The 22,644-nt window shown below is 39.5% G+C and overlaps 1 protein-coding gene across 1 annotated transcript in view; it reads right to left on the bottom strand.

Moving 5' to 3' along the window:
• The window catches only part of oxct1a (3-oxoacid CoA transferase 1a), a 44,345-nt gene that overhangs the window by 16,450 nt on the left and 5,251 nt on the right, over positions 1-22,644 (bottom strand). Inside the window, exons 4-13 of the mRNA XM_056375663.1 lie at positions 19,943-20,078; positions 19,600-19,749; positions 18,870-18,976; positions 18,420-18,480; positions 5,618-5,725; positions 5,166-5,280; positions 4,494-4,588; positions 3,707-3,755; positions 3,185-3,257; positions 1,775-1,850 (exon numbers count right to left, since the gene is read on the bottom strand). Of these exons, the coding sequence (XP_056231638.1) occupies positions 1,775-1,850; positions 3,185-3,257; positions 3,707-3,755; positions 4,494-4,588; positions 5,166-5,280; positions 5,618-5,725; positions 18,420-18,480; positions 18,870-18,976; positions 19,600-19,749; positions 19,943-20,078 (970 nt within the window). The remainder of the gene's footprint in view (positions 1-1,774; positions 1,851-3,184; positions 3,258-3,706; positions 3,756-4,493; positions 4,589-5,165; positions 5,281-5,617; positions 5,726-18,419; positions 18,481-18,869; positions 18,977-19,599; positions 19,750-19,942; positions 20,079-22,644) is intronic.

Here is a 22,644-nt window from a genome sequence, read left to right on the forward strand (position 1 = left end):
CTATGTACCCATCTTTAGATAGTGAATAATTTTCATTATCACAGAAGGTGGGAAATGTAATTCTCTTCATCCATCCCTTCAAAAGAGGGGATAATGAAGATTGAAGCGTAGGTGAGGACAGAGGTATGCGTGCCTGTGTTGCTGCATCATTTTGCTGTTCAAACTGTCCAACACTAGAATGGCCAAACAAGATAAACTCCCTGCTTCTGAACAACAGCTCCAATGCAGGCCTTCAATATCTTCATAATGTGCTTAATCAAGCACCGGTTAATTAGCAATTACCATGGGCAAACAAGTACAACTGGAGAGGTAAAGAGAAAATAAATTAGGTTGCAAAATTTAGAGATAGCCATCAACAACAGTATTGCTGTGCACATAGCTGCCTTACATGTGCTATACATACACATATACAGTATATATTATGTTTGATTATTAAGGTCTTTATATGTAAACATCTTCAGCACTCTGTGGCTGCATCCACTCGCCTGCTTATAACATTCGTGTATTAAATGACGCACTGGCTGAAACAACCTTGCATGCACACTTCAGTCAAGCAGAAAACAGCTGTGTGCCCGGGGGGGGGGGGCATTCTGGTTGAGCCCTCCCACACTGTGAACAGCTTTTTAATGGGTTCTTGACCTTAGTAATCACTGAGGACGACTGTGGCCACCGTGGTCTTAAGACCAATTGACCTGATGGAACACCTAGCAATAATAGGGGCCACCCATCATACTGTACCACTCGCAAACACCCCTCTACCCCATGATCCCCTGACAAGCATATCCTGGTGCTCTTGAATAACAAAAACCAAGGCCACACTTTTGTGAATTTGTTTCATCCAAGACATCACCATGCATAACATAAAAAAACTAAAACTGATAGATAAATAATATATTTCAATTATAACCAATATTTCTTATTTCTTATAAGATCTTATAAACTTAAAATCTTAACCAGGGAATGTAAGAAAACCTCATTTAGTCATTACATACCACATCCAGGTGTTCAGAGCACACCTGAAACAATTAACAAATTCGTAAATCAACTGAAAGCTAATTTGCAACTATTCTGATAACTGCCTCATTTTCAGGCAAAAACGCTAAACACAATTTGCTGCTTTGCTTTGTTTTGTATGATAACCATCATCAGTCCTAAACCCAACAACAATAGTTTTGGATTTGGGACTGATGATTGGACAAAGCAAGCAATTTGAAGTTGCCCTTTTTGGCTCTAACAAAATGATCTGGCGAGAGAATAATCAGCGGATTCATCAATAATGAAGGTAACTGTTGTAGTTGAAGTACTAATTCAGTTCAGAGTTTTCCTTAACATTGTGGTTTGTGGTTGATTGCAAAGCCACAGGTCACATGCATTATCAAGTGACAGTCAAACACATAGGAAAATGTTTTAAGTGATACTGAACCAAAACAAATATCAAGTATTATGCACCACTGGAAGTGAACATTCATGAGTTTTTGACTTCTGACAGTCAGTTGTCTAAAGATAAAGACTTAGCAGAAAATTGGATAGAAAAAGGATAGAACTAGTAAAATATCATGAAACCCAAAAGAACAGCACTTTTACAGCAGCTTTGCATTACTAGAGCATGAACACCTTTCTGCCACAAACTCAAATAAAGACTATTATAAGCTTCAAAAAGCAGCAGTTGGAGCATGCCTATTGTACTGATGTTGTGTTGACTCCCAGCAGATGGAGCAGAAAAGCATGAATTTGCAAGATAGGAACACACGAGTGCAGTCAAAACCAAACTCACAGGGATCATCCAGTTGGCTAGGTCTCCGTGTTTTGACACCTGCATGGCTCCCAGCATTGTCAGGTTGATGTGACCCCTGCAGAGAATGATACAACACAGGAGGACAGCTGTCAACTTGAGATTTAGTTCAACTTATGAACTCACAAGTCCACTCCTCCAAATAAATACATGTAGTACTGCTACATTTTTTTTATCATACTTGACAAGACATATAATACAAACGCTTTCTAGATAATAATAATTAAAACACTAAAGTAACTATGTTTTATTTTAACAACTGTATCATCTTGCTACATTTTTTCTTCCTAAAATATCATTTGTATTTTGCATGTTTACTCTCTGGTTGGTGTGGAGGTCTTCAGATCTGTTCTAGCTGCCACATTAATTAGCTCTTACATATAGATGTACAATATCAGCAGATTCTGTAGGCAACGTTTTTATTTCCGCTCTCTAATAATTTGTGAGTCTTTGTCCTCAGAGAGCAATTTCTTTTTCTGTTTCTCCTGATTAAGGGGTTCAAAGTCCAAAGTGAGGTATCCTACAATGTCTCTTGAGCAGGTAGGGGGGATTGTTAGGATGCTGCAGTTGCATAGATTTAAAACAGGATCTATGGCACTGTTGCCTACAGTAAAACCTTATTGACTATCTTATTACCTCATTGTTTCTCCATTGCACACACACAAACACATACAGAGATGAAGTGATAAAATTTTGTGATTACAAAGTACAAGTCTAAATGTAATCCCAGTTCTAGATGTACCTGGTGTGGTATTGCAGGAGACATGGCTAACAATCCACCATATGTTATGTCATGCTTCTTTGGCAACTCTGGCCCCTTAACTGTGTTTGCACATCAGCAAACACACATACACACACACACACACACGCACACACGCACACGCGCACACGCACACGCGCACACGCACACGCGCACACGCACACACGCGGTTGCGTTTTGTCCCCGGCAGTGGGACTAGACAGCGCTATTTATGAGCAGTATTGAATTTCCACTGGGTGGACAAACAGAACGGATGCTGCAGGGAGTGCGGGTGGGCAATCTCAGACAGCTGGCAAATCAATAAAAACCAGGGACCTTGGGAATGCTGTCTAGTTGTACTGGTGACAGTAGCCATTTATTAATATCCAGTGTCACAAATTATGGCTGTGTTCTATGGTCAAATCCTGCCTAATGGTTACAGCTGACTTATGGTGCAGGTGACAAACTATTGGATTGCGGGGAAACTTGATGAGTTTGTTAACTCTTTTCTTTTCTTTTTTATATAAACTGTACTGAGAAGCTCATTGAAGTGACTCATGGTGATATTAAAAGTATTAATAAGCTGTCTACATGTAAATCCATGTAAATGTCGGCCATATCTAACTTTCAGTCAGCAAGTTTTCAGAGCTTACCCACGGATCATGGCAAATGACTCATCACTGGAGAAATAAGCAGCCCCAGGGAGCACTGTGACGGTCTCCTTTCCTACAGAACACAGACTTGACATGTTTGATTTATTTTTGGCAAAAGAGAATATTGGTATTAATTTATCATAGCAGTAATACATTACATATAAACATAATTACAAATCAGGTAAATGAAATGACAAAAGACATTAAATAGAGACATAAAAATAAACAAATAGATGAATAGAAAAGAATCTGCATTCATTAAGATCTGATGTGAAAGAGAAAGCAGAGGTGTCAAACGATAATAGGTTAATATCACTTTAAATGTGAATCTGAACAAAATGTTAAATGATTATTATATTGTATTTAGCATTCATGAAAAAAAAAAAAAAAAAGTGTGTGTACAGCGTAGGATTTCAGTAAAAAGGTCTCTTCATCCATCCAGAATTTAGTTAGACCAATTTTTCCACATTTTATATATAATTACGTTAACCATTGGGAGCTAATTATTAGGGTAACCCTCACCAGCGTTAATCAGGTCCGCATCCACCGCATCCTCAGTGGGGTACGGGCCCTAAACCAAGACAAATGAAGACAAATATGAATGTGCACGGAGGCGGGCAGCCACACATGCCACACTCACACATGTCACTCAGCCTGACCGGCCATGATCTTTCAAAGGAGAGACAGACACAATCACATTTCTCTGATTAGATGAGACATTGATTTTCTCTGTGTTCAACAAAGGGAGCAATCCCTTTTGGAGACATGAGGAGAGGGGAGGAGAGGAGAAGAGGGAGAGAGGAGAGGAGAGGAGAGGAGAGGAGAGGAGAAGAGGGAGAGAGGAGAGGAGAGGAGAGGAGAGGAGAGGAGAGAGCAGTACCTCTGTATAACTGACACTCATAATTAAAAGAAATTTTGACAAATAAGGCATTAGCGTAGGCGCTTACATTCTCCTGTCAACACAACTGATTGGAAAGTCATTCGATAGCAGCAGCCTTTGTTGAAGGCTCAGCCAGCAAATAATGATTGTGAGAAAGAAAAATGGAAGAGAAAGTGTCAAACTGCCACAATCTGTTACATAACAAACTCAGCACATTTCAAATGAGGGCCCCAACTAGCAATGATACAGCTCGAATAAATGGCTATTCATTTTGCGACATGCTCAGAGCACAATTCAGACTAAGGACGTTTACTGCTTAAAATGACTGTCTACACAAAGGACAGAAAATATGCTGCTCGTTAGCTTGTTTAGTTGAGATTCAAAGCTCTGGAAAGTGAGGGGGAAGAAAACTCTCTGCAGGCGTCTTACCAGTCCCAGAATTCCATTTTCACTTTGAAGATGTACAGTGATGTCTGGTTTTATGAAGTTGCTCGCCAACATGGGGATACCTATACCAAGGTTTGCTGATTAGCTCTTAGTTAAAGATAGTACCTATTTCATTTTTACTTATGCAATGAAAATGATCTGTATACAATGCACAGCCTCCTCTTAAACCACCTTGGACGCATCAGTCATGTTGTCAAGTTGTGTGAATGAGCTCAAAACATCTGGACTGTGGGGGACACACAAACCGACAAAACTTTATAGTAGGCATAAACATTGTCAGCACACCAAAACTGTCATGTTGAACGATAGGAGAATGTGAATAAGTCCACAAATCACTGAACTGTTACTCACTAAGGCTGCTTTCTTGAGGAAGGATGAATGCTATCACAAATGAAAATGAAATGAAATGAAAATTCTAAAATAAAAACAAATAAAAAGAATTTGCATAATTTGCCAATGCAATCATCTACTGCAAAGGCAACAATTATTCATTATACTGTAAAAAGAAAGGAGGCCAGTGCACAGCTTTCATTCTTCTTTGGCTACTGGCCAACACCTGGTCTTGATTTACTTGCGGTAATAAAAAGGGAGACATCAAGAGCACAAAGTTATATGATTTGTTAATTCACTGCTTGTATTCTTTTCAAAGGATACCATACATCCCATCCTCAAACTCCAGAGCAGCCCGGCGAATGATCCTTTCCCGAACAATATCCGAGTCCTTCTTTGGTTTGGGCTTCTGTTCCTGGCTTTTCCTTACTGTGCGTTTCTGGAACCATGTAAGGATACAGTATAAAAGAGGAAAAGTGAGACAGCATCCTGAGAGACTGTTTCTAGCTGAGAACAAGGACACATAAATAAGAACCAATAGTTTCTGAACAGTGATATGTGAAATGTTAAAACTCTGTTAAAATTGCTCAGTCAGAGCAGATCAGGATTAATCATATATCATTTAAAAAACAAAATTCAACTAATTGGGTAATGGAACATGACTTACAATAAAGTGACATCCACATAGCGACATAGTCCAGAAGCTATAGAAAGAATATGCCGTTTCATGCCTTTTATGTATAAATGCAAAAACCCTGAGAGGCCTTGTTTTGTACCTCAATCCTTTTCTCGTAGCTGGCTCCCTTGACAACCTTGTGGACATAGATGCTGGGTATGTGGATGTCCTCTTCAGCAAAGGTCCCAACGTCCACCACCTCCTCCACCTACACAGAGACGCAGAGTGATGAACTCCACCTTCGCCTGTAAAATGTCTCACAACCCTTGAGATTAAAGTTCAGATAAGGACACCATGCACTGATGTCATTGCGTGACCAGGAAATAACCTCTGCCTACGCAGCAATGAAATATAACAGATTAACTGATGAAACCCAGCTGATTCTTTTTTGCCTCTCTGCAGGCTAATCTCAATGAATTACATTTGGTCATTTTTAAAAGACCATTCCCAAAGAACACTGATGGGGATGCAAAAGCGGACATTTAATCTTCAATTATGATTTCACAGGTTTAAAAATTCTGCCCATGTCATGACTTTAACAGCAAAGGCACGGTAAATATTTGTGGGAGAGGGTGTTAAATTTATTCTTTTCGCAACTCCACTGAGTCCAGCTTGGCTGACTGAAAACAGAAGACGATCAGCCAACACTCCAAGCCCCAGGGACGTAGCTTGATCCTTGGATGAAAGGCGATGGAGAGTAGAGATGTGTGGAGGAGATTGTATTGGTGTTGGGAGGACTTTGGTCAAACCAAACACAGAGGTCAAAACAAACTTAGACTTTTTACTCCTCTATGTTGAAAACAATGTACAGCTACACGTTTTTTATTTTTATGTCTATTCCACAGGCTCTGCCTCAGGACTCTCTGAGGTTTACATTTTAGCTCGGCTTATTCTCACAACCTCAGTGGCGCTGTTATAACATTGGACACTTTCGTTGTCTATATATACACCCTCATAACACTTTAATTACTCTCACATTTAATATGGCGACATGATAAAGGTATGTGTCTCAGATATTAAACAGACAATATATTCCTGGCTCTGAGACAGAAGTGCATCACCTTTGTGTAGAAAGTGTCCAGCAGCAGAGGAAGAGTGTACATAAGCTTTTATGCCTGTCTGACTAACAAGACACAGATGGAAATGGCTATTGATTTAAGCAGAGTTAGGTCAACATGACTGTGATAGAGTTCCCACCACGAGCGCACCTGCTCCCTCCTCCTCAGGTAACATTACAAACTGCTATCAACCGAGCCTACAGCCTCCACTATACAGGTGTTCAGAAGAGCTGTGCAGCATGTGTGGGCTCCACTCATTCCTGCGGGACCATTTTTAGCCTGCTCAAGCTCCTAAAATTGATACAGTGCATTCAGAAAGCACTCAGACTCCTTCACTTCTTCTTTTATGCAGCCTTATGCTAAAGAAAAAAAAAAAAGTTCCCCTCATCAATCTACACTCAATAATCCATAACGGCAAAGTCAAAACAAGATTTTTGATTTTTGTTTTTTTTACAAATTGATTTAAAAGGGAAACTGATATATCACACTGACATAAATATTTGCACCCTTTACTCAGGACTTAGTTGAAGCACCTTCTCTTGGGTCGTCTTGGGTATAACAGGACAAGCTTTGTAAAATTAGATTTGGGGATTTTCTGCCATTCTTCTCTGCAGATAATCTCAGGCTCAGTGGACAGCCATTTTCAGGTCTGTTGGGATGGTATTGGGTAGTTGATGCAGTGATGCGAGCGGTGCCTGGTTTCCCTTCAGACATGACACTAAGAATTGATGCCAAACAGCTCAATCTTGGTTTAATCAGAACAGAGAATGTTGTTTCTCACAGTGTGAGAGTCCTTTAAGAGTTTCTTTTTTTTTTCCTTCTTCGCCAAGTCCAAGCAGCTTTAAAGTGTCTTCCACTGAGCAGAGGCTTCTGTCTGGCCACTCTGCCATAGAGCCCTGATAGGTGGAGTGCTGCAGTGATGGTTGTCCTTCTGGGAGTTTCTCCCTTCTTCTGCCTAAATCGCTCTGTTTGGCCGTGGAGCCAGCTCTGGGAAGAGTCCTGATAGGTCCAAACTTCTTACATTTGAGAATTATGGAGGTCCCTGTGCTCTCAGGAATTTTCAAAGCAGTACAAATTGTTTTGTAGCCCTCGCCAGATCTGTGCCTCGACACAATCCTGTGTCTATGCTCTGCAGGCAGTTCCTTCCACCTCACGGCTTGTTTTTTGCCCTGAATTTAAACAATTGTAGCATGAGGCTGCAACATAACAAAATGTGAAAAAAGTGAAGGGGTCTGAACACTTTCTGAATGCACTGTATATCATGTTTACAGTAGGCTTATATTAAACACAGTGGTCCCTGGGATTTTGAGTCAACATAAGAATCAAACTAAACTGGGAAGGGATCAACAGCAAGCAGAGAGAACTTGTTTTCCCTTTATCACACTGAAGACGCCCTAGCAGGGAGGAGGTGCAATTTCTTTCTTCCTGAAGAGTCTTCAAGGGGGAAAAGCCCTCGAGATGACACAAAATTAAAAGGAAAAAAGGAGGAGAGAGCAATGAAGCACCAGATCTATCATCACATCGCTGGGGACTAAAAGGGGATTTACCCATGACAACATAATTCTCGCCCTCTCCTCTACTTTTCTGTGCTTCACTCCTGTGTGGCTCAGAGTGTAACCTACTTATTCCATTTACATGAGGGGCAAGCAGCCGTTCAGAGCAAATTGAATTGAATCTCTCTTTATCTCCACTTCCTCCCTCAGCACTCAGCGCTGACTGAGAGGAGTCAATGGCTAAGAGTGGATCCCATCTTAGCGTTGTCATGGATACGCAGGCTTTGGTCTGTGGTGAGCTAGGGCCACTGAGGACCGTAAAGTGATTTTAGACTCTTTTTCTGGTTCTCTAAGGTTGGGTTATGGTAAATCTCTGACGCTCCACACTGAAAATGAGGCCATGCAGGATGAGATTGGTAGTGCAAGAGAACTGATACAGCAGTCCCACACATCCACCCACAGCTTTCTCCGGGGGCTTGATCTGTCTTTTGTGAGAATGATGATTTCCATAGACGTCTTCATCAAGCAAGACTGCACGCATCACATTATAAAACTGTAACAGTAATAAAATAGGGAAGACTCTGGGCAAGAGAATCACTACAATTATTTGGTGGCATGAATTTCAAGACTTCAGATGAATGAATTTAATTAACAGTGTTAATCCCTAATTGTGAAAAAAAAAGAGTGCCCCTAAAAAAACAAAACAAAAAAAAACACAAAAAAAAAACAGAATAAACAGAAATACCACCTCAGAGACTCAGAGATGGGTTTCTCCATGTCCGTCTGTTGGTCTCTTACACACATGCAAGCAAACCATGTATTCAGCTCAGTTTTCAATTAGCCTTCCAAAGCTAAGTCACAGCACAATAACAGGCTCATACAATTTAAATGTGCTGTGTACATAAAAAAGCCTCGGTTCCTTTCATCTAGGTGATGTGTCCCGGCTGCACCGGTGCTCAGATGTAGTTCAGACGGGAGGTTGAACGGACGAGGAGGGATAAAGCATTAAAACATAATAATAAAAAACACACAAGAATAACACATAGACACGCACGCAAATGAGCAGGTGTGTGGAGCAAGCGAACAGGCACACGCATAGGCACACACACATTGATATTCCCGTATCTGTAGAACAATTTTCACATCAATGAGAGCAAAGCGAGGCATGAAGTGAGCTGGCAGGAGGATAGAGGGAACCAAAGTGCCCTCTGGGGACACAACAAGCCTTTTTTCGAGAGTGTCTGCTTTTTTTTAGGCCGTGAGCTTTGTCAAATATTGTTAATCTCAAACTGATTGATACACAATGCTACCACATTCCTAGAATAAACCACCAACAACCAAAACAAAATAAAAACAGTGCTACATTTACAGTTTGGCTGCATTTTTAAGAATAGACAGTTGTTTATGTTTTCCATTCATTTTAGTGATTAGCATGACTGAGTAAAGGTATTCATTTGAGTTGCTTGCACTCCTGTTGATCATCTGGGTTACATTCCAGTCGCCAAATTAACAAGCAGGAGTTGGAGTATAAGACGGTATAATTCTGTCTGGTCCAACAAAATGTTAGGAAGTGAATGGCCTCTAGAAACTAAAATATTTATTACATCCTCGATTACAAAAGGTACTGAACTGAATCAATGAATAACATCGTTAAATTTACACGCAACAGCGATGGGTGCAAAACTGTGACCAACACTGCACAACTATCCTAAAGCTGGTGATAAAGTAGAATTTGGCTTTTACAGTCATCCAAAACTAAAAAGAAAAAGTAAATTTTTCCTCTGATAATCATTGACAACCATGGTACATTTAATGAAAATCAGGTCATTCATCAGTATCTTGTGCACACAAAATATCAACATCCAGTTGGCAGGATGACATAAAATTTATTGAGCAAATTTTATCTCCTTTGAGAACTGACCCCTTTCCTTTTAGGACACTTTTGTCATATATTGTATGCAAGTAGAAATTTGTCCTGATGGTTGTGCTAAAGTTAAAATCTGAGCCTCACTGAAATTAAAAGGAATTTTCTACGAGGGGACATGAACGTCTACAGCAAATTCAATGACAATCTGGAAAGTAGTTGTTTGGTTTTCTTATTTTGGATCACATTTCCACCCTTAGGCTCAACTAGTGGGGCAAAAACTTTACTCAGACAGAGTTGAAACATTTACTAAACTGACCAAAAAGACCTTAATAAAACTGCGTCAGCTCAGACTGCAAATTTATCAATCTCAAGTTTCGATTTTTAATTTCAAACCAGATTAATATAACGCCTTGATTAACTAGGATATTACAGACAAGCTTCAGTAGCTAATACTTTAATTATAGAGTTACCTGATCTTATAATCCATCATGTCTTTATTTTGTTTGGGTGTATGCGTGTTTGCCCGCATACTGAAATGCGACAGCCAGGAGGAGGAGATGGTGTAGCTACAGGCGACAGAGCATGAGGATGACAGCGACACCCCACTCTCATTACCCTGTGTATTTATAGCCTCTCCATCTTCCTCCCAGTGCATGTGCATGTGTGTTTGTGTGCGTGTGCATGTGTGTCTGTGAGTGTGGGCACTTGGCCATGCTCTGCTGCCACTTTCGGGCTCAGCTCCGGCTTTATCCTCTAACCCAGAATACTGACAACATGAGCAATCTGTTTCCTCTCAGTGGAAGCTTGCCTCGTCTATGACAGCCTTTATGCTATCCACAAAATGGGAGACAGCCAACCAGTGCAAACCCTAACAAAATTACAGGAACTAAAAATACATTTTGTTCAAATCACGCATACTGCACACCAAAGCAGTCGGAATGGACAACTTCACGCCCAGCTCAAATGGTAGTGTTTACATTTCAAAGAACACACAAGCCTCTGTGAAGTGTGCTTCAGATTCAGATGATAGGCAGTCGTCGGGGAACTTTGAAATGGCAAATTTGCATATTATACGTTCTGACTATAAGTTCAAACACAGTTTGTGCATATGTTCAGCAGATCTGTAGTCCCTTTCCACTCCCCTTCAACATCCCTCTCTGTCTGCTTTTCTGTCTCTCTTTTCAACCTTAGCCCCAGAGTGCGTCATCAGCTTTAGCATCAATCATAAGAGTCAATGTCAGTATGGCACTTGAATATAAGTCTGTTCCAACCTGTCAGCCTAAGTGACGTAATGTTGCATTTCAGATTAGACATGACCAAAATACTCAATGCTTTGGTAGCAATAACTGGTATTGCAGTTGGGCAAATACTGCCATCAATGACCTTAAAAATTTAAGCTGTAAGATACACTGGTTTTAAAATATCAAAACAGCTTTTCTATTCAGCTCAACGTGAAATCATACATTCAAATGTTCATGTAAATTCATGCAGGAAAGACTTGACCTGAGCAGCTATATTCAGTCAACTACTTTAATCTGATGTAAATATGAATTTTATGTTTATTATGTGCACAAATGAATTCAGTAGTGCTTTAATTAGCATGGACAGAAAAACTTTCAGTTTAGTTTCAGAAAACTGACACACAAATGTAAATATTATCTGGTCATTTATCTCTGAGATCTTTCTTGGCCAAATCTTAACAGTTGACTTACTAGATATACTTCATGGGTTCATTCATGAGCTTACCTCTTGGGTTAGGGTTAGCGTCTTTTAAGGCTACAATAAATTTATCTTACTGGCCTCGATCACTTTGAAGGTTGCCAATTCATGAATTGATGTATGGTCTCACATATCAAGAGAGTCTACTAAATGGATGTATAAGTACAATATAAATGTTATCAGTGTCATTGTGATGTGTTTTCTTCCCGTACATGCATACAAATGAGCATACACACACTTTTTGTGGGTAAAAAAAGAAATGATGTCAGAGGCTTTTAATGTCCATCTGTCCATTGATATTACAGCAATTTGCTGTGGTAGCCAAGCCAGCCCTGCAATTACCACCATTTGCTTTGGAAAGGTTTCATCTCAAAGTCAAAATAGAGGCACTATATCGAGAACATGGTTAACTTTGTTTTGTACATACTATAGAATGTAAAAAATGAGGACTCTGTGGTGAGCAATGCCGCTGTAGAGATACTTGTCATCTTTACTATATACTGTACCATACAATACTATATACAAAACCATATCCCCCTCTGAATCCTATGATACCTATTAAACTAAGGCTACCCATCACTTTTGCAACACTGTGGTAATGAACCAAAGCAGGGATGGAAAGGGAATCACCTAGACCAGTGGTTCTCAGGGTGGGGTCCAAGGACCCCCAAGGTTCCTTAAAGGGGTTCCTGGGGGTCTCCAGCAAAAAGGGGAATCATTTATTTTCACTATAGTTCCATCCGTAAGTAACACAATGACAGAACATATGACTATTTTGTCATGAGTTTCAAATACTTTGTCTGATAAAACATCTAAAAGCAAAACTCTTTTTTTTTTTTTTAGATGGGGGATCCTGGGACAAAATCTTATAAAAAAGGGGTCCAAGGTCTAATCTGTATCAGTTTAGGGGTCCTTGATGTGAAAAAGTTTGAGGACCACTGACCTAGACCATGTCTGCACCCACAACACCCTACAAATTGTGCAAAATACAAACAGAAATTATGACATTCATTGCACACAAAAGCTAATTCATAAACCTCTTTATGCGGGAAATGATGGGGAAAATTAGTAGATTTGTAATTATTTGCCAACAGTAGCTTGAGTAATGGAGTTAGTCAAGGGCATAAGTCAAGAACAAGGCGAGAAAACTCAACAAGGCGTGGAAAACGTTGGCTGGAATAAATAATTGAAATTCTAGCAGTGAGCAAACAAAGCATTATGTAGCAGAGAAAAGACTAAATGTTTCATGCTAACACATTATCAATCCAATGCCAAACATTGGAGTAAAGAAACGTAGAACATTACCTACACCAACAATAGCTCAAGCCCAAATATTTTTTTTTGCAAATGTGTTGTTTTTTTTTTTGTTGCAATAGTAATCACATCTAAGGCACAATACAATACACTGTTTAAACCCTTGCCACTATCTTTGTTTCAACACGAATGCAAATGGAAGGCTGATGCTGAAACCCCTCAGGATACTAAGTCATTTATATCCAATTAGACCTCCAGCCTGGTCAAAAGAACAAAACACACTTATAAATACATTCATTCAGTTCACGCATGACTGGTTGGGTTGTGCACACTAACACCCACACAACTACATCGCATTGCCAGAGTAACAGAATACAGTTGAGTCATTTACTGCGACTGATGGTCAAAACAACAGAAACCACTGCTTTTATTCAGTCTCTGTTGTAATGTATCCCACAATGCACTGGGGCCTTTCACTGTACCTGCGATAAGGGAATAACTGGACCAGCTGGATACCGTGGAACACTCAACAATTGAATAGCTGGCTTTGGTTGCCTAGCAACCGTGGCAGGAGCTGGTGATGATCTGGTAATTTTCAAAGTGCTTTTGTGTTATCTCTCGTTTTCTGACACCCCTCCTGCCTGGTATATTTATGTATCAGAACTGGGAAAGGGATGACAATGATTCACCAGTGTTCACTGACCTGACCACTATCAGCAGCAGTGAGGACTAAATTTAATGTTAATAACAGGACATGTACTGTATATCCATACCATGATAGAATATATCGTAGATTATAACAGAGTGTTAATCCATTTATCTTGAACATGGTAGATGTGGAGTGGAGTTGGCTGGTGATAATTGCTCCCCCTACTGGAAGATCAATTAAATTTGCTTTCCAGAATTGCCATTAATGTCTCACAAAAGTGGTGTCACCAGGTTACATTTCTAGGCATCTGTTCCTCTCAGGGATATTTAATGCATTACATACACATTCACTGAGCATGAAGTGAAGGAGATCAAAAATTCAAAATTCTAATTAAAATGGATCCTTTGATGACTGACAGTTAAAGATGTAAAGTATTTAAATATTTCAATTTAATGTGCCCTTTCAAAGAATAAAGACTGTGTCATCTCAGCCTGCTGAGTTAAGATTTCAAGTCCAGGTAATTCAAACAATGATTTGAGTGGGTTGGCTAAACAAAATGTTATTCAACAGGCTAATGGGAACCAGCTTTAGTGAAGTGTCGAGGGGAAAGTTTCCAGTTGGTTCCAGCTGGTTTCCAGTTTTTATGGAACTCGCTTTGACAGACTTTGATGTGGTGATATTCTACTGCTTAACAAAAAACAAAGTCAGGAAACATACTCATATTGAAAAGGAGATTAAGGGGTCTCCTTGACTCTGGATAGGGGACTTAATTTCAAAATAGATTAAGTATTTTGAAGATAGGAATTAAACTAATGTAATGTGGATTGAATCCAAGCAGTGCCAAAAACTCTAGGTCTTAGAATGGCCTATTGACGCTGGTTACAAAAGAGAGTCAATCCCCACAGACTCTTATGTTAAAATTCCTCACTTAACAGCAGAAATAAACATGTTTACAGCCTGGTACAAAAAACGGTTTTAGTCTCTATAGTAATTTCACCATTCATAACAAATGTACAGGGAGGGGGTAAATTTTTATATAACTCATCCGTTAAAATTTCATTAAGGCTTAGAAATTATACACAATTGAGGGTGTGGCCACTTTGAATGACAGGTGGATTCTGTCACAGTTGGATAGCTGCTAACTGTCTGCTAGACGTCACCTCAGCTAATTCGTGTCAGTGAACATGACAAATGGCTTGTTGTTGATTAATTTACTAACAGAACATGAGTAAGTCTGTGCTCCTGTTTTTTGATTATTTTATTTATACGTTAGCACTAATTAGCAGGTATCTTTCCTTGGGTTAACCTTTAAGCAAGACACAGTTATCAAACTGGCATTCACCAGAGTCTCAGCATCACCTCACCTCTTTTTCTCATTTTTGGATTAGCAGGGGGTTAGGTGGTCAAGCACTGCCAAGATGGTGATGGCGGAGCAGCCCACTCTGAGCTTCAAAACCACTTAACAGAAACCTATGGGTGACATGATGGAGGCTACATCCATCTTTATCTTTGTGCTGTCTAAGTTGCTGCAATTTGACTGAAACAGAGCTGTGAATCATCTTTATTTTGCTCAATTTTCCCTAGGATTGTCATTTTCCCACAGTATCCTGACATTTTTTTTCTTTTCATAAGGGGCTCAAATTGTTCCAGGGCATGGCCCCGGAACAATTTGAGTCTACCTGGATGTGTAAAGGCTACAGAGAAAGAAATTTAGTCAAGTGGACAAGCAGTTCACTGTGCAACATGTTCCTCTAAGACCTTGCTCCACATTGGCCTGAGCTGCCAAGCTGAGAGTTAAATAAATAGCTTCAAAAACACCTGACCCTGTCTGTTGGTTCCTTTCCCTGCCTTAACCAGCACCCAAACGACAGGATCAATATTGACAGGACATCACCGGATTTATGACTTGAGCGTGGACTGAATCCCAGAGACGCATTTATTTTCAGAGACGGTAATTGCCTCAGTATCAGGGATAAAAGGTTCTTAATGGGTGCTGCAATACAGGCTTATAACTTTATTGCCACCAATAAGTAGGCTTGTCATAGATAAAGTTCATATGTTACCTGCACTGCCATAAAATAATCATATTCTTAGACACACACCTACTGAATGTTAGTCTGAATATGCACTTGAAATACAAATATTTTTTAATTTAATATTTATTTTGCATTGGAAGCCATGTTTATTTAATATTTAATAGAATGAATTTGAAGTCGATGAATATTAATGAGGAAGAAAACAAATTTTTCATGTCATACTTTCAAAATGGAATAAAAACATTAATAACCACATAATGTGGGAAAGACAATTTTGAAATATATTGAATTCCAATGCAACATTTGAAAATCCTGTCTGCTATCATCCGTTAGCCTGCAGCATAACCTACAATGAATGCCCCACTGGATGCAACCATTTAGTTGAAATGTGGATGACAAGTTTTTGAACGCACTATTTGTTATTAGGACATGACAGTCAAGCAGTGAAATGCAAAATCTTCAAATACTAGGCTGAAACTGACACAGTTATTTGACACAGTCTGGTTTTAGCCCTGGCAGGGAACATCAAATTACATTTAAATTGGATTCATTTAGGTTCAGATGCAAATGCAGAGCTTTCCTTTCCCAGAATAAGATCATTTCTGTCAGGTTGTGGAGTGTGTTTTGGGTGAGGTTAATTGATTGAGATGCAACATTAATTTTTTTCCATAAATGGGTCATTTGTAAGAAGATTTCTTTAGGCTATACACCTAAGCTTGGTACCCCACTTAAAAAGGCTGCATACACACTGTGTCCTTGTTTCAATAATTAAGTCGAGCAATTATTTCTGAATCTCTGAGAGGCTGTTTGTGTTCAGAACGTTCCTCAGACCTTGTTACCTAAAGTATGTCAGGTGTATCCTGGAAGCTTGTGATACTGTGGGATCTATCGCTTTCAACTTGTCATATCATTCCTCCTCTCTATTTCTATATCATTCCTTCCACCTTCCGCTGTATGGAAGTAGAAATGCCACAAAAGCCTGGAAATTGAAAAAAAAAAAAAGAAGAGAAAAAAATACATCACATCTATCTGTCAGTCCAAATGAAGCCCGGGTCTCTATCCCCTTTAAACGATTGTTTTATCCTCTGCACTCATCAAAAACACCTTGAGCAGATGACTCGGCTGCAGAAAGGTTGAAGCAGACAGTTCAATATTAAATCCAACCAATTATGCTTGCATCTCATAACGCAGCTTTCTAAGCAGAGCTGTATTATCATTCATGTCACTTGCGTCTACATCACAACTCCAGCAGACGTCACACAGACACATTTCTTGGTCGCATCACTGCCGTCAGAGCGATTAGTCTCATTATCCTTGTAGGAAAAAAAACAGGGCAATTTCTATTGTACCAGAGCGCTGATTCTCCATAATTCATCATATCCATCCTTGGTATCATGGTAACTGTCACCAGAAATGCACAGGGTTAGGCTTAGTGCCAAATAGTTGAATTTAGTGGTTCTTTCATTTGGGACGTGTGCAGAATGCGGTTGTCTTAAAACTCATTAATACCTGTTCTACTTACCGCTATAAACCAAATTTTAGTGATCAATCGACCATAAAGCCTCCACAACAGCCCTTCAGTGAAAAAAATTACTCTCCCCATTTGGTCGCAGACATTTGTAATCAACAACAGACTAAATCTCAAGTCCAGTCACCGTGGAATAATTGGAAATGTGCTTTGTGGAACTCTCTTAGATTTATGAGAGACCCCTCGCTACTGATTTATTTTCAGACAGCACCTACGTTTTATGGTTTTCACACGCACAGTTTTTCTCCCTGCTGCTCTCTGAATCAAACGGTGTCTATATGGGAGGTGTGAAGCTGTTTGTGTTGAAAGAGTGGAGAGAGGGAGATGAAGACAGACACACACACACACACACACACACACACACACACACACACACACACACACACAGAGGAAAAGGGATGAGCTATCACATTTCTACACTGTCAAATGCTAGATAGGTGAGTAACCAGACAGACTGAATGAAACTAGGTATGACACAGACAGCCCAGAGATGGCAGGACATGCTCACTCCATTTCTGGTCATACAAATGGAGGTTAAGACTTTAAAAACTAAACTAAACTAAAAACTCTATTAATAATATCTGGGGTCTAACAGTTATATTCAGAGGAATATAAACTATTCCCAATTCAAGGTGATCTTTTCAGCCCTCAGCCATAGCAAGAGGCCTGTCTCACATTTCTGCTCCCGACTTTGAGTGTAAGAAAAAAGAAAGGAATATCTTATTTTCCCCACAGTGTCCTCTGAGAGTGGTTGGATAGCATCTATTTGAAAAGATGACGTTTTATTTTGCTCTACCGGCTGCAGGATTACTGCTTTTGTGTGCATGGTTTCAAATCTCAAATGGCTGTTTTCTTTACCCTACTTTCTTCTATAGTCAACAGTTAAATATGACTCAAATATTTTTTTTTCCATAGGGTATTGTAGATGTATGTGGTGGGGTGATTTGGTGGTGATTTCATTCCAGACCAGTTCTGGGAAGCGCTGGAGTTTAAGAATGGTTTTAATTTAGGATATTTTTATCATGATATATGGATACGTGTTCTCAAAGTTCAGTTGTTATTGTGTTTGAGTGTTGACTTTCATATTGTTTATGTTTTTGCCTCATGGGTCCTTTTCAGCTGTTTGGGCACCGGAGCAGCTAAATTCCTCGAAAATGAGTCTACATAATGCATGAAAACCATTAAAAGAAAGCCGAAGCGTAGGTTTTGAGATGGTGACTGCGCAGATACATTTGTGTGAAAAGATATGTTCCAGACAGACATTAAAAGCGTGCGATTGTGTTGCAGGAAATGCATACCTCAACTATAGTGGTTTTGGCTGCCTTGCACATGGGCTGATTGAAGTTCCTGGCTGTTTTCCTGACAGAGATGAGAAAGACAGATGTGATGTTGAAATAAATTTGAGGTAAGGGAAAAATTCAACCAAAACAGCTCAAAAACTCTCAACATGATATCCAATGTCACAGTATAAGCTGGGAGTTTACTGGAGGACAGTGCTCTCTTGTGGAGAAAGACTTTACTACACCTACTAACTTCCCTTATTCACATACACCAAGCACATGCTGATTGTTGTGCAAACACAACCAAGGTGATTAAGCTGAATCCTTTACAACATAAATAATGGCTTTGCCATGATACAACATGTCTGTTCTAATGATGTGTGATCTGTACAGATATTCCTGTTTAGTGCAGGATTTTAGTGCAACATGATCAAAACACTTTATTTGCATTGTGACTTCGGCAGTTACCTGAAAATAATGTTTCCAGCCCTGTCGGACTTCCATGCTTTGATCAATGCAAAGTCTCCGGTGATGGCCTTTTCCATGATGTAGTGCCTGCCATTGAACTCTTGCACCTGTGCACAATGACAGCACAGTTCAAGTTTACGTTGCACTGAACACAGTCAAGGCTGAACAAGGTGACCTGTTTTTATGTTCACTTGGCCTAAATACTTGAGTCCAGACCTAGATTAGTCATTACTGAGCACAAGAAATTCAAAAGCACTATGAACATTCATGGAGACACATCAGCCTTGTGTGTTATTTTTGTAAACATGAAGGACCTGAAATGTTTCTCTCATTATTCTAATGCAGTTACTTTGGGTTTGCTACAATGCTAAAGTACAACCAGTCAACCAATTTGTAGTTTTCATTTTTAAAACATTCATAACAATGCAGGCTTTCTCCAGACATGAGTTTTGTGCTGTGCAATCAGTGCGCTCGGTTCATACATTCACATTAAGAACATGAACTCTTTGCAGTGGCCAGTCCTACTTAAGTGTGTTCTCATAGTTTAAAGCTGATACTGATACATGAATGTCATTAATATGATTTGTTCAATCATCAGGAAGCAAACTCAAACCATTTAACAAACTAGCAGGGAAGCTGGCCACAGGTCTAGAGAAATTTCTGCAGTCATCCCAAGCAAATTAAACTTTGCTCCATGGCACAACCACAGTAGGGAAGACAGCACCCTCACCTGTCTCTTCTCACTGGCGATGGCAATGCTGCCATCTTTGTTGTACTTGATGGGAGAGCCTCCCTCTTGGATCAGTGTGCCATAGCCTGTGGCTGTGAAGAAGGCTGGAATCCCAGCACCTCCAGCCCTGATCCTCTCTGCAAGAGTGCCCTTTGGAGAAAAAAGGGTGACAGATAGAGATGAGCACAATAGATAAATGTCAGCTGCATGTCTTTGTAGTACGTATCCTGATCCTTTGGATGTTGGAATTTAACATGTCAAGACTTCTTAAATGAATTTGGTTTGTGTGATTTGTGTGTTTTGTGTAAAGACTATAAGCATTTCTATGTGTTTTCTGACGAACCTGTGGTGTGAGTTCTACTTCCAACTCTCCTGCCAGATACTGTCGCTCAAACTCTGCATTCTCTCCAACATATGAGGAGATCATCCTCTTGATCTGCTTGGTCTGGAGCAGCAGTCCCAGGCCGAAGTTATCCACTCTGATGAAAACATACACACAGTATCACTGGCTTTTAAGTTTATTGAAGACAGTGAACTGAGGCTTTCTACTGGAATTTTCATCATATACTTAGAAAGACATGTTTCACAAAAAAGAAGAAAAGAAAATGAGGACAAGAATCACAGTAAGCCTTCTCTACACAGATTTTGCATGTTCAATGTTTATATTATATTGTGTAGGCAATGCTCACTCATTGTCTCCATTGCAAAGCAAAACATGTTGTTTCTGCACATCCTGTTCTGCAGTGTTCAGATGTGCAACGCTGACACATAATCTCAAAGGTGCCAAAGGTGTCACCACTACAAACTGTCTTAAAGGGTGCAAAAAAGTATGCGATAAATTATTTGGCGTTTTGTAATTGTGATTTATCTAGGTACAGTTTTACTGATTTGTAATCTATATCAACTGTGATTTAATGTTGTTAAACACACAAGGTCCTGTTATATTCTCAGTGGTCCCTGCTCTTTGAGTGTGAACATTACCATAAATCCACAAAGAGGTTATCCAAGGTTGTAACTGGGCCAAGCCAACTGAGAGGGCTTCTTTTTTTTTTTTTTTTCTTAAATACAGGCAAAGTACAGACTAACCGTGACCTATCCACATCTATAATAAAAGATCATGAGACCAAAAGCAGCTGCAGAGCCTGGAGTAGTCACTGAGAAAGTCATTTGTGATTTTTTTTGTTTACCAACCACATAAACTGCACAGAATGATTTTTTGTATCACTACAATGTGTCATCAGAGGGGTGACCAACTGCAGACTGCACTTTAATGAAGCTGCGACACACATATCGATCTCAAGTCTGGGTTATGCCTGCTCCACATTGGATATGACACATTTAGACCATCAAACCTCGACACACCACCATGGTTTGACAGCAGGAAAATCTCATTACTAAAATAGTACATTGAAAACTCCTTTCTAACTTTCAGTTACCAGAGAAATTTATTATTGAATTATTGTGTCACTAGGGTTGCTGAAAAACTATAAATGGAAATACTACAGGAGCTATGAGAGGACTGACTTTGTGTGGCTGGTCAGTCATTCACTTATAAAGCTGTAGTCTTCAGAAAACTTTATAAAACACATAAAGCTGTTTTAAACAGGGTGTTATCTTGTGAGAAAAGATAAAAGAAAAACACTGTCAAACATCTCATCAAGTATTTCCCAAACTATCTGATTACAGCACAGTGTAAGCAAATCAAGTCAGTTTCAATGTCCATACTACCTTTTGTTATTCTAAAATAAAATAAAAACTGAACATACTATATTTTCTGTATATTAATGTAAAAGAACGTGTCCAAAAATATTCCCTCTCTCTTGTTGTTCCGTCTCTGCTCTTAATAATCAGAGACAAGAGCAAAGCTGAGATCTGCAAAGAGTGAGTTCTCGCTCATTTCTGTGAAGCTGAGAATCAGGAACTATTGCTTTGTCCTTAACTCTAATCTCAGGTCAGGTTACAAGATATCTAGGCCATGTGCACTCAGAATACTAAAAACAAGAAGACTGTTGCAAGTAGTCTGTCACACACACACACACACACACACACACACACACATACCACTACCACTTGGTGGTAAAAGTGAAATGTAGTAAAACGGTTTGGAAAGTATAACTGATGGTGACATTTTGTGATCATGTGTATGAAATTTGTGTGCATGTGTGTCCGTAAAATGAAAAATCAACTAAACGCTCACTGATCAGAGCAACTTCCAGCAGTGATCTTGAGCACAAATGTCATACTCTTTTATATAGGATCTGTTCTGTTTGTGTAAAATGACTGAAGCAGCTGATTATAGAGTAAATACAAAAGCTATAGGGGGTGATGGTTCTGTACAGCTAAATAAACTTCTCTTGTGTACAGCTAAATCCCTCTCATCTCATGTTACTGTGCATTAGAAGCCCACTGTGTCAGTGTTGTGATTCCCTCCACTCAATCAATAGTGGTGATACAAAAGGTAAAGAAATGCAGCCCCACCTGTATTCTTAGTATTGTATGGAGACATAAACAATATTTGAGAAGATTTTCAGCGAAATTAGCACAATTTTTAAACCTCTTATTTAAGCCTCTTGTAAAGGACACTGCAGCCAAGCAGTAATTCCAAAGCCGAAATTGCACTTGCCTCTCAGTGCTACCAAAAATAGATCAGCAAGCTCCATTGAGCAAACAGTGTGTTCATTTACATTTACTCATTTTGGCAGACGTGTTTATCCATAGCGACTTACAAGTGAACGACAACACTAAAGCTTCAGTGCAGTAGGAGACCTTGGTGTAAGTACTAAGTGCTATATCTATTCAATAAGTGCAAGGAGATCAAGTAAAGGTTTGCACCGAAAGTGAAGTTTTGTTTTTGAATGGATGCCTTTTCCTTAATCTCATTCTCCGGTGATAAGTGGAACTACTTTCCTTTGTTCATGTCAACATCCAATCTCACCAGAGTACCAAAATAACAAACACATACCACTGACTTTTTGTACAGACTCATGAGAGATCATTGAGGACAAGACATCAACTCACAAAACTTCATTCATCATAATTTCTTAT

This window comes from Seriola aureovittata, chromosome 5, assembly GCF_021018895.1.
Source record: "Seriola aureovittata isolate HTS-2021-v1 ecotype China chromosome 5, ASM2101889v1, whole genome shotgun sequence".
Classification (NCBI taxonomy): Eukaryota; Metazoa; Chordata; class Actinopteri; order Carangiformes; family Carangidae; genus Seriola; species Seriola aureovittata.